Raw genomic sequence first — 18,792 nt, 5'->3', positions numbered from 1 at the left:
GGGGTCAACCCTGCCTGATCTCCCACACACTCTGTATCCTTGCGAGCCAGGGAATGTCCACTATGATGTTGATCCATCACTAAGATCCGACATCAGTCTTTACATGGAAGCCAGCCTGATTCAGGTGTGTTCTCAAGTCCAGACCACGGAAAAGAAAAAAAACTTCAATTGTATGCAGGGAAGGGACGCTCCAGGCCCTGGGAGTCCTTATCCTGTATCACATGTTGGTTAAAAAGGTTATAAAAGGAAAGTCTAGGAATAAAAAGGAAGGTTCTAATTTTCCTCCCAACAAAATTAAATCTAAATGAATTTGTGGAGGGTGAGATATAAGTATTTAACTATAATTGATGCTGTTATTTTTTGTGAGCAAATAGTGGCTTAAACAGTATTGGCACCCTTGGTATCTCTCTCTCAGTTAATTTCTAAAAGATTATACCTTAGAGGTATTATTGGGGTTAGGCCCAGAAGATCTGGGCCAATTTATCTGAGAAACTCACATTAATCTATTAATTTTCAGAGATTGTTTTATAATAGGAATGAAAATAATGGCATAGAAAGAGAACTAGGTAGAAAAGAGCCAAGGAGTTTGCTGTAAAGAAATTTGTGCAGACATGATTTTTAAACTCTTCTTTGGGCTAATATATAATATTGCATGTGTGTGTGCATTAGTTGCTCAGTCGTGTCCAACTCTTTGCGACTCCATGGACTGTAGCCTGCCAGGCACCTGTATCCTCCAGGCAAGAATACTGGAGTGGGTTGCCATTTCCTTCTCCAGGGGATCTTCCCGACCCAGTGATTGAACCTGGGTCTCCTGCATTGCAGGCAGAAGCTTTACCGTCTGAGCTACTAGGGAAGCCCATGATATTTAATATTAACTATATTAATAATATATATATGCTATTAATGCTTACTAATTACTATACAATATCTTCATATTCTTCATTGATGTAAGTTGTTATTTAAAACTTCTAGAATTATTTCTGCTTTTAAATTACTTTTTCTAGTTTTCTATGAATATCAGCATTCTAGTTGATTTGGGGACTTTGGTTTTGTTTTAGATCTCTGAGAGCCCTGTCATAAAATAATGAGTAGCATTTGCTGTTTTTTAAATAGCTGATAGAATACGCTTGACACGGGATGTCTTTGTGATGGTTCCTCAGTGCCCTGTTCGTTGTGATGCAGTCAGTTAGCCTTTCCCAGCTCCCAGTCAAGGATCTAACTGACCTTGTTCTGTGCTGCTCCACGGGGAGCTGATTATTATTTCCTAGTAAGTCTCTACACAAGGACTTTTGCATGTATTAAGAGTATCAGTGAGACAAGAGATCACTGGTAACTATTTAAGATCAACAACAAAAAAAAGGTGCATTTCTTTCCATTCGGCCAGAGTTACATTCACAAATTGTAATTAGGAAGTGTAATTTGGCAGACTTGTCCATGAAAATCTCTTTCACACAGAGAAAGACCAAGATCATTAAATCCACGTAGTAAAGAACTGGAGCCCTCTTGCATTATTTATAGGTTTGGTCTTATTTCTAAGCACAATTAGGTCTCTTGGTAACTAGCTCCCACTCACATTAAGCTTTTTCTCTTTTATTTCTACATGATCCATTTTCACTATTGTCTTTTTTTTTTCTTTCGTAATACCATAGGAAAAAAAAAATTACTCCTCTAATTGCTCAGTCAGCTGATCATATTCTGTCTTCAGCGCTACCCAGACATGGTCGCTGAGGGAAAAGCCATGTTAATATGGCTCAATTTAATAAATAAGGTCTCAGAGTTCCTTGAACTCTTCGTTACACAGAATCTAACAGCTTTCACTCCACTCTGGCATTGATCTTATTCTGTTTCCTGTAATGAACTTCTGTGTACGAATTTTCAATCTAGTCGTTTATTTCACTCTGATTATTCAGACAAAATGACAACTTGGCCTTACATGCTGAAGGGTAATCCACAGACCAATAGAATACCTTCTTTTGGTGCATCTTGAATAGTATGGGCGTTTCATTCCTCTTCAAAAAAATGAAGATGAGCAACTCCATTCTGAATTCTATTAGATTTACTTCAGAGCTGCATCAGTAGCCTTCCATTTACATACTCATATATGCATAACCCAGATACCCATGTCCTTTTAGCTCAAACCAATGTTATCTATTCCCTTTCATTTCAGAAACCTTTATTATTCTCCTCTTTAAAACGTAACTCAAAATTCAACTTACATGGAAACACTCTGGGATTGGCTCTACTTATTCTACTTATTAATCTTTTTATTTAAATTTATGGGATGTTTCAAAGATACACAAAAGTAGAGAGACTGATGTCATGAATAGTAGCAGTGTAGTCATCACTGACTTAACTTGAACAGATTGTAACATGTTGTCACTCTTGGTCATCAGCTGCTCCTCACACATGTGAAGAGATTTTGCTGGAGTATTTTAAAACAACGCCTAGTTAAGATACACATCTAATTTTTTAAACATAACGAAAGTATTATTATAACACTAAACAAAATTAAGTGTAATTCTTACCACATCTAATATTCATACCACATTTAACTGTCCCCCACTGTCTCAAAATTGTCTGTTTACAAGCAGTTTGTTCCAATTTGGATTCATGAATGTCTCCACATTGCATTTGGTTAGAATATTTCTTCAGTCACCTTTAATATAACAATTTGTTCTCCTTTCTTCAGAGCATTTACTTGTTGAAGAAACTGGCTTTCTTACTTATCTTTCCAACATTTCCTCAGTATTGTTGGGCTGAGCTTGCCTTGCTTAATTTACAAGTAACCCCCAAGGTAGTCACATGGATATCTTCTAGGCTTTCAGCCTGCTAGAAGCTGCCCATCCATGACACTTAAATAACTTCTGTGCTTCATATAAATAAGATATCATTATAAATAAAACAGATTGATATAATCAGCATAGAGTTAAACAAGGAATTTTGCATTAAAATAATTGTTTTTACATATGCTGACCTCACTAAGAAGCTTTCATGCTCATTTCCACGGTAATTTATCCATAGGGCAGCATGGGTTTGGGCCATCTTCCTAATAAGGCCTCAGCCCAAAGGAAAACTTGCATAATCATTATTCACAAGATTCACACCCTGCACCTGTAAATACAATTCTCTATGTATATGTAGCTTTCTCATGTGCTAGGCAACCATGCTTAGGATGATGCATCTTTTCTACAGTTAAAACCACCCTATTTTCAGTGTCTTATGCTTTAAGATGATTTCTAAGATTTATAAAGTTGAGAACTCAGATGGTTTCCTTTCCAAACATTTATATTTTCTTCACCCTAATAGCAGGAAGTTCACTTCAGATTACATTCCTGTTTGAATTGTTGTATTTCCTCCAAGTCAGAATAGACACAAGTTGAGATCTATGATAAGTTTCAATATATTGTACAAATGGTACTGTTGCTGCTTGTTTGGATAACATTGCGTAAGTAATTCATTCAAAATACACTGCCTAAACTCTCAGATAAAGGGAGTGGAGTGCTGAGTGGGTTTCTGAGAACAAATATGGGAATTTTACACATTTTTTTCTTTTGAACTACTTGAAATACTTTTTGAGAGTTTGCATACTACAGGAATATAGGCTTTAGATTTATGTAAATGATATAGACTTGCACAGAAGAAATTAGTTTCTAGAATCGTGTTGATAGTAGTTTTACTTTATTTTGGTTTTTCATGTCCCTTAATGTGATGATGGTTGGAACAATTGTGAAAAAAAATTTATAAGAGAGAACCTTATAAAACCTTAATGGAGAACTCAAGGCAATTGCATTTAGTTTAAAAGATTTATAGTCAAGTCTGTATTTCAGAGAGCCAAATTGGATGCTTAGATAAAACTCATCTTTTTTCAAAGAACATAAATTTAGTTTTGTAGATTTTTTTTTCTTTTAGTTATAAACAGTGTGACTCTAATAACAGCTTAGAACTCTTATGGTTAAATTTCTTATTTTCCAAAATAATCATTTTTGAGGTTCCTACATATCCTGATGAGTAAAGATCTAATATTTTCCTCTTTATCAATCCTTCCTCTTATGCATCCTTGGGGGCAACTTTGGCCGCAAACCATCAGAGCTCCCATTGTATAAAGTATTCAAGCAGGTGTAGAGAGAATTGCAAAATCACATGAGCTTATTAATATACTGCATTTTGTGGATTCCTCCTATACCAATCCACAGTCTTCCCACCTACCTGGATGCTCATTTTGGTCTACTCCTTGTACCCCTTAGCTCATTCCCACGTGCTCAGCCTTTGTCAAGCTTTGGGAAATTGGGCACCAGAGGACCTTCAGTTTTAGTCACAAGTCTCAGGCAAACATATCCTAGTGACTTGAATACTCAGGCTTGTAGGCTTTAAGCTTGAATGGGCATGAGGACCATCCAAGTAACTTGAAAATAAATGCATATTCCCTGGCCCCACACATAGAGATCTCATCCAGGAGCTTTGGAATGATCCAGAAATCTTCAACTTGAATAGCATTCCAGGAGTATCTGATGCCTCTGGAAATACACTGCCTACTAGAGCACTGGTCTCATTTCACTGATGCGTGTTTGAATCACCAGGGAGCTTTAAAAATGATATTAATGCCTGGGACCCTGCCCTCAACCAGTTAAATCAGAATTTTGGAGTTTAGCAAGGGCATGCGCATGTTCCCAAAGTTATCCAGGTGATGATCATCTGCAGCTTGATGTGAGAGAGTCTACCCAAACCCATGTCCATCGAGTCAGTGATGCCATCCAACCATCTCATCCTCTGTCGTCCCCTTCTCCTCCTGCCCTCATTCTTTCCCAGCATCAGGGTCTTTTCAGATGAGTCAGCTCTTCACATCAGGTGGCCAAAGTATTGGAGTTTTGGCTTCAACATCAGTCCTTCCAATGAACACTCAGGACTGATCTCCTTTAGGATGGACTGGTTGGATCTCCTTGCAGTCCAAGGGACTTTCAAGAGTCTTCTCCAACACCACAGTTCAAAACATCAATTCTTCGGCGCTCAGCTTTCTTTATAGTCCAACTCTCACATCCATATATGACCACTGGAAAAACCATAGCCTTGACTAGTTGGACCTTTGTTGACAAAGTAATGTCTCTGCTTTTTAATATGCTGTCTAGGTTGGTCATAACTTTCCTTCTAAGGAGTAAGCATCTTTTAATTTCGTGGCTGTTGATAAGGAAGCAGTGGTACATATACACTATGGATTATTACTCAGCCATTAAAAAGAATTCATTTGAATCAGTTCTAATGAGAATGTATGAAACTGGAACCCATTATACAGAGTGAAGTAAGCCAGAAAGATAAAGACCAATACAGTATACTAATGCATATATATGGAATTTAAAAAGATGGTAACGATAACCCTATATGCAATCAGAAAAAGAGACACAGATGTGTAAGACAGACTTTTAGACTCTGTGGGAGAAGGCGAGGGTGGGATGTTCAGAGAGAACAGCATTGAAACAAATATACTATCAAGGGTGAAACAAATCACCAGCCCAGGTTGGATGCATGAGGCAAGTGCTCAGGGCTGGTGCACTGGGAAGTCCCCGAGGGATGGGATGGAGAGGGAGGCGGGAGGAGGGATCGGGATGGGGAACACATGTAAGAAGGAAAATTTTTTAAAATAAAAAGCAGAAAAAAAAATTCATGGCTGCAATCACCATCTGCAGTGATTTTGGAGCCAGAAAAATAAAGTCAGCCACTGTTTCCACTGTTTCCCATCTATTTGCCATGAAGTGATGGGGCCAGATGCCATGATCTTAGTTTTCTGAATGTTGAGCTTTAAGTCAATTTTTTCACTCTCCTCTTTCACTTTCATCAAGAGGCTCTTTAGTTCTTCTTCACTTTCTGCCATAAGGGTGGTGTCATCTGCATATCTGAGGTTATTGATATTTTTCCCGGCAATCTTGATTCCAGCTTGTGCTTCCTCCAGCCCAGCGTTTCTCATGATATACTCTGCATATAAGTTAAAAAAGCAGGGTGACAATATATACAGCCTTGATGTACTCCTTTTCTTATTTGGAACCAGTCTGTTGTTCCATGTCCAGTTCTAACTGTTGCTTCCCAGGGAACTTTAAAAATTATATTAATGCCTGGGACCCTGCCCTCAACCAGTTAAATCAGAATGTTGGAGTTTAGCAAGGGCATGCGCATGTTCCCAGAGCTATCCAGGTGATGATCATCTGCAGCTTGATGTGAGAGCCTCTACCTGGCACTGGTCTGATGACCGCAGTCCACCAGACAACTCTTCTTCCAAGAGGTGAGAGTCTCTTGGAGCACTTAATATTTTTTCCTGTCACATCATTCCTAAAGTCTACCCTTCTCCCCTCAACGAGGTTTTCATACCTTTAAAATTCATGGACCTCTGTTCGTTTCATACAAATTGGCATACTTCCAGTATTGTGCATATTAAATGAAGAGAGATCTAGAACTAGGAAATAAGTGTTTTTCACCTGCATTTGCCCAATTAATGCAATTTTTCCTAGAGCAGTACCAACAAGTTGTGTTCACTGTACACAGAGAAAGTCTTCCTTGGATAAAACTGTTAAATCTTTTTACATACCCCTTCACACACTCCTGTACTACAGGGTGTTAAGTTTTAGCGTACAGATCCAGAGTGTCCTATCTAACCTGGGGCCCTGTGTGCCCTAATGGTAATTTAGGATCAAAATATCAGGCTCCTTCACCTTCTTTTCATGATGATAGAGTTCTGAGCAGAGCAGAGACCAGCTGCAGTGTCAGTCTAGACCATAAAGCTGAAAGGGCCATGTAAATCAGTCTGACTGGGCCATTTAAGCTGGTTCAATGAAGACTTAACTTTAGGACCAAGGTCTAAATGTTTCTTCTGCTTCCTCAATAAAAAATGAATTATTTCTAAAACCAATAGGGGGGAAATGGCTGCAGGAGGGAAGAGGACTTAGATATCACTTGCTCTTTTTTAAGACATTTTTACCTTTAAAGCAATTTTATGTCTATGTTCAATAGGTAATAAAACAATGACTTGGTTTTAAAAATTCAGTCGAACAATATCTTGGGAAAACTAAAATATGTAAACCAAAATTATTTGACCCTTTTTTGAGACTCCATATGTAGTTATTGGAAATGTCAACTATGGTGTGATAGATTAAGATTGCTAAAAGTTTTGTCTTAATTTTTTTAATTGGAGGATAATAGCTTTACCCTGTTGTGTTGGTTTCCGCCATACACCAGCATGAATCAGCCATAAGTATACATATGTTCCCTTCCTCTTGAACCTTCTGCCCTCCTCGCACCCCATCCCACCCCTCTCGGTTGCCGCAGAGCACCAGGTTGAGCCACCTGTGGTATACAGCAACTTCCCATTAACTATCTGTTTTACATATGGTAATATATATATTTCAGTGCTACTCTCTCAGTTCGTCCCACCCTTGTCTTCATTTTAAACTCATGGTTGTTATTTGTGCATGTGAAGAACTTGTACACAGAGAGAAGTAGGGAGGGACTTTGACACTGCCCTCTCCCATTAATCGTTAATCACTTCAAAGCCATCACAAGAAACTTTCAATGTAATTTTAGAAAGAAACATGCTTCTTTTATGCAAATGGAGCTCTGTGACAAGTTTCATAAGCATTCTCCCTCACCCAGACCTTCCAAAGAGTTGACTGCCACTAAGACCCTTCTATGGGCTTCCCAGCTGGCACAGTGGTAAAGAATCTGTCTGCCAATGCAGGAGACGTGGATTGGATCCCTGGATCAGGAAGATCCCATGGAGTAGGAAATGGCAATACCTTCCAATATTCTTGCCTGAAAATTTCCATGGGCAGCAGAGCCTGTCTATTTTCTCTTTTAAATAATTCATTTCTAAATATAATCCACATATAACTTAATATCCTTGAAAGTGAGTATTAGTTGCTTAACTATGTCTGACTCTTTGCAGTCCCATGGACTGTAGCCCGCCAGGTTCCTCTGTCCTTGAAATTCTCCAGGCAAGAATCGTGGAATGGATGCCCTTCTCCAGGAGATCTTCCTGACCCAGGGATTGAACCCAGGTCACCTGCATTGCAGGCAGATTCTTTACCGTCTGAACCACCAGGGAAGCCCCAAAATCCTTAATAACATCTAATAAAAACTGCTGTGTGCATGTGTTTGCTTCTGTTGTGTCTGACAGTTATCTGTTATTTTTTAAATGCTATAGGATCAATTTAATGACCACTGTGATTACTAGAAACACTCCTACCAGATTTCTGCTGCAAATAAAGAATCAAAAGAGGATTTCTCCGACTAAGTAAAACAATGTTAGGTTAATTCCTGACTAAGGGTAATTACAGACATTCAAATTCGTGATAAATAGCCCTTTGCGTTTCCTTTAGCCATTACTTGTCGAAAGCAGGACGGAGGGCAGGCTGGCGTCCATGAGTGCCTCCGGCATGCAGGCCCCGTGCCAGCGCTCACCCAAGCCTGCCAGGTGCCTTGCCAGGATGACTGTCAGCTCACCAGCTGGTCCAGATTTTCTTCATGCAATGGAGACTGCGGCGCAGTTAGGACCAGAAAGCGCACTGTCGTTGGTAAGAATAATTGGGATACCAAAGCCAGCCCTTGCCAAGGCAGAAAAACATAATAAGAAGTCAGAACAAGATAGTTCTGACAATGTATTTGGAAAATGCACGGATATGCCTTATTCTTGCTGTCCTAACACTTAATATGGCAGTGGATTCAGAGCTGGATTTTAACATAAGGTGGCCGTGACAGATGCATTGTGTACTTTTAGTAGAAAAAGTAGCCTTGGAAATTGAACTCTGTCTGCCTAAACAATCTGTGCTAGATTACTTTTTGGTTTAAACATGTACCTTTGTTGAATTACCAGTAGACTGTGAGGTGCTTAGAAAAAAAGTTTCTTAGGAACACAGGGAGAGGTTGAAACTTGACTTTCTTAAGTCGTCCTCCTTGTCACAACCTCAGATTATCCTTCATCATCTAGAAGAGAAATACGACATTAATTCTGTATCTGAAAGCTTTATTTTAAAAGATAGTCAGTGGTAAAAAGCATAACGAGCAGAAACAGGAGCCATCATGCTGAACTAAACTCTGACGCATTCAAAAATACTGTCAGTGGCCAAAGAAACCTAAAAATATTCATGCTAGTAGAGTATTCAGAATTTGAAGTGGTGAGATGGACCAGCTATCATAATGAAGACTATTGAAAACTGTATAAGGCAGCTTATGAAAGTTAAATATATATGTAAGACATATGTAACTTGTTATGTGCAATATAATTAATATATATGGCATAAATATATGTAATCTAATTAAAATAATGGTTTTATTCAGGCACATATTACTATTATACTCATTTTTTATCTTACAAGAGAATTTATTTAGATTTACACATAAACTATTTCTAATATTTTTATTTGATAGTAAACATTTTCATTTTTAATATCATTATTCCCTACATTAATCACCAAGTTTGTTAAAATGATTGTTCTTCAGGGCTATTGAAAGATGTGAAATCACAATCAGAAAAGTAAATGCGAAACTCTGATTTTCTGAACTATAACCCCTTATATAACTATACCATCTATTTGGACTTAACAGAAAGTTAGTTAACTGTGTGAGCCTGTGCAGTGACTGTCTCTCTTCATGACATATTTTTGCACAGATTATAAAGGAGATATTTATGCAGTTACTTCAGACCTCCAGTCAGTGAAAGAATGTGATCATTTGAGAGGATTTTAATCCTTTCGAGGAGTGTAAAATTCAGCACAATAGTTAGTGCCTTATTCAAAATGGGCTATTTTTAATTGAGAAGAAAAAAGAAAATTTTCACCATGCAAAGCACCCAGTGCTAACAAAAACCTACATAAAAAGCACTGTGGAGGGAGAAACTAGCATTTATTTATAGGCTACAGTTGAATACAGTTAAAAAAAAGAAAGGAAGGTAGGAAAGGAAAAAAAAAAAACTTAGGGATGCTTGGTATTAATAACGGTGTTTTCCAACTTAATTTTCTCCACAGGAAAAAGTAAGAAGAAGGAAAAATGTAAAAATTCTCATCTGTACCCCCTGATTGAGACGCAATATTGCCCCTGTGACAAGTATAATGCACAGCCTGTGGGAAACTGGTCCGACTGCATTTTGCCAGAGGGGAAAGCGGAAGTGTTGCTGGGAATGAAGGTCCAAGGAGATACCAAGGAATGTGGTCAAGGATACCGCTACCAGGCGATGGCGTGCTATGACCAGAACGGCAGGCTCGTGGAGACGTCCAGGTGCAACAGCCACGGTAGTGCAGTTTTTCCTCACTGTCGTACATTTGTTATCTTTGGGGTTGAGACACACATGTTTCAGAGTGGAGGGAAATGAAAGTTTACCGAAGTGAGTTCTACACGGAACACTGGGGCACCACCACGCTGTATGCCTATCATTCATATATAACAGGACATTCAGTGGCACTTGTCTCGTTGTCCAGAAGTTGGCAACAAAGTCCCAAAGTGACGGGGAAGCCTTGCTGTGCAGTGCTTAGTCGTTCCGTCATGTCCAACTCTTTGTGACCATATGGACTGCAGCCCGCCAGGCTCCTCTGTCCATGAGATTCTCCAGGCGAGAATACTGGAGTGGGTTGCCGTGCCCTCCTCCAAGGGATCTTGCCAACCCAGGGATTGAACCCAGGTCTCCTGCATTGCAGGCAGATTCTTTACTGACTGAGCCACCAGGGAAGCCTTACATGTACGCAAAATGGTGCCAGAGACCTCCTCTGGGGCTGATGCCGAGTCTGCTGAGTAGGCTTGACAATCCCCAGCAAGTCTGTGTACAGACAGTGGGGAGGAGTACAGAAGACGCGAGTATAATTTGAGAATAAAGATTTGAGCTAGACAGACTTTTAAGAACTGAACTGGCAAGATTTGTGATGTGCCTAAGGTACATTCAGTGGCAGAGGAGAAAGATTGGAAGCCATAATTCATGAAAACTCAAGCATCTCTTCTTTATTCATCATTAAGTTGAGACTGGCCCACACAAACAAAACCAGAAAAAGGTGCATAGAGTTAGGAAACTTGTTTTCTAAAGAAAAAAAAAAAAGCATATCAAAAAAGGAAACTAAGATACTGTGTTAATGAGTTGCCAAAAATTTGTAAAGAGTGGTTTTGACCAAAGTATGTAGTGAACTCTTTGGTTCTATGTCATAATATAGTCAGCTTTAAGCAATATTTCTTCATTCTTTTAATGTATCTGTATTTTATTATGGAATGAGATCAGTTTCCTGTGGGTCAGCCTGAATCACGGATGTCATTTGAGGATGTCACAGATGTCACAAAATATTTTTGTACCAATATTTGCCAACATTGGACAGTGGTCTTCCTCCCTTCATGGAGGTGACCTGAGAAAGATGAATTAAACTACTAGGAGAGAGGTACATGGTAGTTACCCACCAACCTTGCTGAAATAACTTCTGCTATTGGAACAGAACTCCTCCAGTTTTATTACATAGTTCAGAAGACAACATGAACTAATAGGATCATCTCACATATATAAACCATTATGGGGTATCATGGTGACACACTTGTGGAATCTCTTAAATCTGTCACCAAAATGAAGTTTCCAAAAACCCTGACTTTTTTTTTTACCTTATTTCATAATTACTGTTATATCAAAGTCTAGTGATAGGAGCCCCCATTATAAGACTCCATTATATTGAAGCTCTGGATATAAGAATTTTGCAAGTTAGTATATGTGCATTTCTAAATTTAAGACTATTATATGCATTTAGAATAATATTAAGTTTAGTATGCCTTGAAAAACTTCTGTAATTGCTTTTTTATTCTCTGTATCAAATAACATTTTTGTTCGGTTGCTAAGTCAGTGTATCCAACTCTGCGACCCCATCAACTGCAGCACACCAGGCTCCTCTGTCTTCTACTATCTCCCAGACTTTGCTCAAGTCCATTGAGTCAGTAATGCTATCTAACCATCTCATCCTGCGCCACCCTCTTCTCTTTTAGCCTTCAATCTTTTCCAGTATCACGGTGTTTTCCAAAGAATGAGTTCTTTGCATCACATGGGCAAAGTATTGGATCTTCAGCATTAGTTCTTCCAGTGAATATTCAGGACTGATTTCCTTTAGGATGGACTGCTTTGATCTTGTTCAAGGGACTCGCAAGAGTCTTCTCTGGCACCACTGTTCCAAAGCGTCAATTCTTTGGCACTCAGCCTTCTTTATGGTCCAACTCTAATAGCTGTACATGACTACTAGAAAAACCATAGTTTGACTATACAGATCTTTGTTGGCAAAGTGATGTCTCTGCTTTTGAGTATGCTGTCTAGGTTTGTCATAGCTTTCCCTCCAAAGAGCATGTGTCTTTTCATATCATGGCTACAGTCACTGTCTGCAGTGATTTTGGAGCCCAAGAAAATAAAATCTATCACTGCTTCCACATTTTCCCCTTCTATTTGCCATGGAGTGATGGGAGCAGATGCCATGATGTTAGTTTTTTGAATGTTGAGTTTCCAAACCAGCTTTTTCACTCTCCTCTTCTCACCCTCCTCAAGAGGCTCTTTAGTTCCTTTTCACTTTCTACTATTAGAGTGGTATCATCTGCATATCTGAGACTGTTGATATTTCTCCTGGCAATCTTGATTCCAGCTTGTGCTTCATCCAGGCCGGCATTTCACGTGATGTGCTCTCTGTAGAAGGTAAAGAACATAGGTGCTATAAATAGCAGGGAAAATGTAAATGCACTTGCCATTCTGAGGTAATATGATGATAATGTAGAGGATCCATAGTCATTAAAATGTAAAATTGAAGGTCACTTTAAAAATGTTTCTCCTGACTTGTAGCATGTAAGTGTTTGCTCACATTTTAAATTGTTACTCGTAGTGAATCAGCAAGATAATCATTTGTTTTTAATATAGCCTGTAAGCTTTCAGAATGACTCTCATCTGTTCTCTCTTTTACCCTGATTTGCTAATTAGATGCATGAGCACTTCAGTCAACCATTTAACAGTCAATCTTATTTTTAGACAAAAAAAGAAAAAAAAACTTTAAAAATATCTTGTGACTCGCGTGAAAATGTTTCAGTTCAGTTCAATCGCTCAGTCGTGTCTGACTCTTTGTGACCCCATGGACTGCAGCACACCAGGCTTCCCTGTCCATCACCAACTCCTGGACCTGGCTCAAACCCATATTCATAGAGTCAGTGATGCCATCCAACCATCTCATCCTTTGTTGTCCCCTTCTCCTCCTGTCTTCAATCTTTTCCAGCATCAGGATCTTTCCCAGTGAGTCAGCTCTTTGCATCAGGTGGCCAAGGTATTGGAGTTTCAGCTTCAGCATCAGTCCTGCCAATGAATATTGGACTGATTTCCTTTAGGATTGACTGTTTTGACCTCCTTGCAGTCCAAGGGACTCTCAAGAGTCTTCTCCACAAAAATGTTTGATCCCTTGAAAAAAGTACAACTACAGAAAAAACTGAAATTGACCAAAAGCAGTAGACTTCCTGCGTTAGCACTGTCAATTCAAAGCGTGAAGAATTCAGTACTGTATTTTAAAAGAAAAGCACATCTAGGAAAAAGGTGGGTCCCTGGAAGCACTGAACTTCATGGAAATTGTGAAAGGACCAAAGATAAAGTGAACTGTTTGTGTCTATTCAGTATCTCTCCTTTCTCATTAAATCTGATCTATGATGCATATCCAGTGGGATATTTTAGTGTTTACTAACAGTTTTACTCAAAGTCTGAGGAAATTGACTCTGTTGCCTGATTTCTTTGGAATTACTACTGATGTTCTGTCAATCCTGGAAGTGAAATACTATCACTTTGGTACCCTATCCTAGGCGTGCTCTAAATTGCAGTTTCTATGACCCCTGCCTTTGCTCAGCCAAATCAGCTTTCCAGATGTATGGCGCAAATGGGGTTTTAAAGTGGCTTTCAAGAAAAGTCTCTTACAGCTTTCAGTTTAAACATAAAATTGATCCCCATGTGTGTGCAGTGCAAAAACAGTAATCCCCTGTCCTGTTCAATAGTAGCCTTATGGCATTTCTATTTAATCTGTGTTATCCATCTGTGGTTCATATTATCAGTTATTATACTGATAAAACAGTTTGACTGTCATCAGTTTAAGTATATTATTTTAGGTCATTTCCCATGTGGTTACCATTTTTTTAAAAACATCTGTAACTCAAGGCACAGTTCTGCCTGGAATTTCTCATAGTGATAGACTCTGTACTGAAAAGCATTACCAATACTCCAAAAATCAGATCTTAAAGTATACCTGGGAGCCAAATAAATGTTCACCCCTCCTGAATACATGGTAGTAAATATAGTTCCCACACAAATGTTAATATATGAATAGATTTTTGGCTATTATCTCTCCTAACCTCATAATACAAACTATGTATATTTACTTTTGCTATGAAATCTTGGACAGTGTCACTATTGGCAACAGACTGTAAATCACTCAAAAAACAAATTACACATTTTCTCCTCACTGCTAGAATCCTCTAAGACCTTGATTATTCTTGTTGTTCATCGCTAACTCATGTCCAACTCTTTGCCCCCATGAACTGCAGCCCGCCAGGCTTCCCTGTCCTTCACTATCTCCCAGAGTTTGCACAAACTCATGTCCATTGATTCAGCGATGCCATCCAACCATTTCATTCTCTGTTGCCTTCTTCTCCTCCTGCCCTCAGTATTTCCTAGCCTCAGGGTCTGTTCCAAAGAAATTGATTGGTTTACTAGAAATTAATTGCCTATGCACATAGTACTAGGTACTTCTCCAGTTAATCACTCTTAAAATTTGCCAGAACAGGAGGTAGAATTTCTGGAATTATGATATCATTTAACCTCAATATTTTAAATAATCATAGAGGTAACCTAGCTTATGCAAGGTATATGTATTCAAGATTTTTGTTGAAATGTGACAGATTTTATTATGCTGTCCCTCAACCCTACCCAGATTGCCCAAAACCCCTTTTTCTGCTCAACATTTTGTATTTCAAAAACATGCATCACTCTATAACATTCCATGTAATTTATTTATTATATTTTTATCTGTGTTGCATCTCCTGTACAAAAACATGGATTGATGAAGTTATCTTTGACTACTCTATTCACTCATGTATCCCAAGCACTAGAACAGTAGGTGCTCAGTAAGTATTTGTAGAATGAATGAATGAGTGAAGAGGTGGAGAGAATTTTTGTAGCTGTGTTTGATCCACAATCAGGCTTGGACACTTTTTTCAAATAGTGTCCTTCCCTCTGTCACAGTTCTGGGGTATAATCAAACAGATCACTGAGAACAACTGAGATCTTTGGAATAAAACATATACATGCCACAAACTTTCTATATGCTATTCATCAAGTATATATGCTTCTCTCTGCCTACCAAATTGTGTGTAGGTTCAGAATTGCCTGATTTGTACAACACCAGGTTTGGACAACAGCTTATCTCTTGGTTTATATTAGTAACTGTGACAACTTGCTTTTTCCCAGCCTATGTTTGCAACTTTAATTGGGAATATTGAATTTTTATTTAATTCTCTTTGTGTCCACTCAACTTCCCTTGAAAAAATAAGGAATAACATTTCTATTAGATTTATCTCAAAACAACACTTTCAAGGTGAATGGGATAAATTGAAAAAGTGCCAGATGCTCAAGTCTTGAGCTCTTTGAATTATGTAATTTCTTCCAGACACTTCTCTTCAATCTTTACTCTCAGCATATTTGTCTTTGATGTTCCTCATACCGAGTTTAAGCCACAATGCGCCATCAACAGGTATTCTAAAATTGAACTCATTTTTATTTGTGATGTTTTATCATCTGTTAATATCAAATAAGCAGAAAAGCCTAGCTTTTCTGAGCCCACGCTGTTACGTATACATAGGTCTTCTATCACCTAAAAGTAATTTTATATATTGCTGTTGATACCTATCAAATACTTACCAACTTGGACAGACTCTGGGAAACTTGAGAATCAGCTTTTAGGTTAAGTTGCATGCACACTCATTCATGTCTGACTCTTTGTGACCCCATAGACTGTAGCCTACCAGGCTCCACTGTCCATGGCTAAATTACTTGTTATCAAATGTTTTCCTAAAGGGCCAAAAGCATATATTTCAGGCTCTGCAGGCCAAAAGGTATCTGTAACCACTAGCCAATTCTGCGGTTATAGCAGGAAAGCAGCCAGAGACAATATGTGAGTGAATTGCACAGTTATGTTCCAATAAAACTTCATTTACAAACATAGGCTGTCAACCTAGGCTATCATTTGCCAACTGGGATTTGAACCTTTCTTACTCAGACCAGCAGCATAGACATTCCAGAAAAGCCACTGGACATTCAGCCCACATTGCAGAGCTGCTGAATCAGAATCTGCATTCTGACAAGATGGTGGGGAGGTGGGGGTGTGCAGAGGGTGTCAAAATAATCAACACCTAATGGGTGATAGTTCACTTGCTTACCAGTTGTGGGGAGGAGCACAAACATTAGGAAGTTTTTAAAATTTGTAAATATGCATCTTTATAAAGTGAATACCTGTTTAGGTATGATTTTGAAAAGAGAATGAATTCTGTAGGATCTTCTGTGAAAGGATATTGGCAAGTGAACGGTTGCCCTGAGGAAGAGGAAAGTCTTTTGGCTCAGATAGGGAAATAGGAGAGAGCTGTGTGTTTATTTACTGCTCTATTCATAAACAGAGTACAGTATTGTATTAAAGTGTTGTGTGTGCTTTTGACTTTGTGCACTCAGTAGTCACAATCCAGTGACTAAATTCTAAGACTTTGTACTGCCTTTTGACCATCATGCTGTACTACTTGTTCCAGGTCACATTACACTCAATTATTTCAGTCTTTTAACTACAGTTGCTATTGAATTGTTCAGCATAGTTTGTCTAATGCCTCAATAATATAAGATTAATTTCCCTTTAACATTAATTCTAAAATATTATGATTTGTATTGATTCTTTCATGCTTTCTCTCTTTGCCTAGCATGTTTATGAATGGTATTACAGAGAACCTTCTGGACAGTAATGAAGCTTTAGCTTTAGCGGTTAGTTTTGGAAGCATCAGTGGGGTTCAAAGTATACCCATTAAAATTTGATATTTTGCAAAACCCTTTCTGGCACCCACAGTCATTCTTACAGGTTGCTTCATTGGGGGTTTGTACTGTGATACTAATTATTTTAATAAAAAGAAAGCTCTGCAAACTTTACAGGTGAAACAAAAGCTTTTTAGTAAGATGTTCTCATTTTATAATGATAGCTTACCCTTATGGCAACACTTAATATTATTGCATAATAACCTAAATGATCTACATCTTTATTTCACCAGTTGCCTGCAGTTATGATGTGGAATATTTGAAAACAGGTATCATGTTTGAATGATCGTCCCTCAATGTTGTAAGGAACTGTAAACGCTGGATGCTGCCTTATCAGTCAGAAATTCTCGTATACATGCCACCAAGTGTGGGGTTTTTTTCCTATTAGGATTTATGGGAACAAAAAAAGACCGTCAACAAAATTTAGAAAAGGAATGCATCCTAAGTGTATTTCTTGTACATGTGCCCAACTGAAATTTTTAAAATTCAGAGAGTACTCAATTTACAAGTAAGGTTTAGATCTAGAACATATACTTTTAAGACATTGTGGAGTTCAGAGTACATCTGATAAAATTAATTATGGATATGAAGAAAGTAGATTCTGAAATAACCTACATGACTACTGAACCATAATATACCTGGAATGTTTTCCTTTTTGTAATGAAATTCTATAGAAGATGATATGTTTAATGTTAAAGGTTAATTAGAAACAAAATGGAGTGATAAATTATTCCTTATTGTAGTAGATGCCTGTATTTAAGAAAGAGCATGTTTCACTAAACCAGGAAAAAAAGGCAATATAGAGAGTTTTTAAATGAGCTGAAATGGAGTGCTGATTTCTCTAAGAAACTTTTTCAGTTGGTAGTATTTTTCTGATGTCTTAATTCATTTTAGAATTTAAACCTTTCATTTGATAACACAGATAAAGCTAGTGTTGGTTTTACAGTCATCTTTCACAATTGAGATCTTTTTCCCTTCAAATGTAAAAAGACAGGCAGAGAATGAGAAAGACTTTTCCTGAGATAGAAGATGCACGTTTAAAGAACCAGGTAAATAAAGAAAGGGCTACTATGGATATGTGGGTACAAAAAGAAACCAGGTACCTAGGGTGGAGTGTAAATAAGGTGTGGATGCCAGCATTCTTTTCTAACAGGCGCCCTGAAGGAGGACCATAGAGGTTGAGGGTGACTTTCCTTGGCAGTTTTCCTGCAGCCACCATTCACACTGTATGAGATGGGAATACTTCTGGTGTTAGATCACTAAGTTCTGTGTGCTCCATGTCACAGAGACCTCAACCTAGTAGTACTTACTTATAAGCTTTTAAACTGGGCTCCATGGAGCCCCTCAGGCCAGGCTGTCAAATATAGCCTCCGGGATACCCCGTACACTTACTGGGCTTTCTACTATTTTAGGAACAAAGTATTTCACTGCTTAAAATAAAATTTAACTACCAAGGACAGTTCATTGTTTGCAGCAGCAGCAGAGAAAAATCTATTTATCTTTGCCTTTATCAACAATATCTGCTATTATGTTTTATTCCACATCCTTTCTTTTGGGCTCAGACCCCTCCCCCTCCCCATTGCCTTAGAGGAAAGATAGCACTGAGCGAGTGAGTGGAAGTCGCTCGGTCGTGTCCGACTCTTTGCGACGACCCCATAGTCTATACAGCCCGTGGAATTCTCCAGGCCAGAATACCGGAGTGGGTAGCCTTTCCCTTCTCCAGG

The 18,792-nt window shown here is 38.4% G+C and overlaps 1 protein-coding gene across 1 annotated transcript in view; it reads left to right on the top strand.

Moving 5' to 3' along the window:
* Positions 1 to 18,792, top strand: part of THSD7A (thrombospondin type 1 domain containing 7A) — a 265,412-nt gene that overhangs the window by 193,892 nt on the left and 52,728 nt on the right. Inside the window, exons 12-13 of the mRNA XM_061166284.1 lie at positions 8,358 to 8,552; positions 10,002 to 10,265. Of these exons, the coding sequence (XP_061022267.1) occupies positions 8,358 to 8,552; positions 10,002 to 10,265 (459 nt within the window). The remainder of the gene's footprint in view (positions 1 to 8,357; positions 8,553 to 10,001; positions 10,266 to 18,792) is intronic.

This window comes from Dama dama, chromosome 18 (assembly GCF_033118175.1).
Source record: "Dama dama isolate Ldn47 chromosome 18, ASM3311817v1, whole genome shotgun sequence".
NCBI lineage: Eukaryota > Metazoa > Chordata > Mammalia > Artiodactyla > Cervidae > Dama > Dama dama.
Note: the sequence above shows the minus strand (reverse complement) of the source record. Positions and strands in the feature narration are given on the sequence as shown.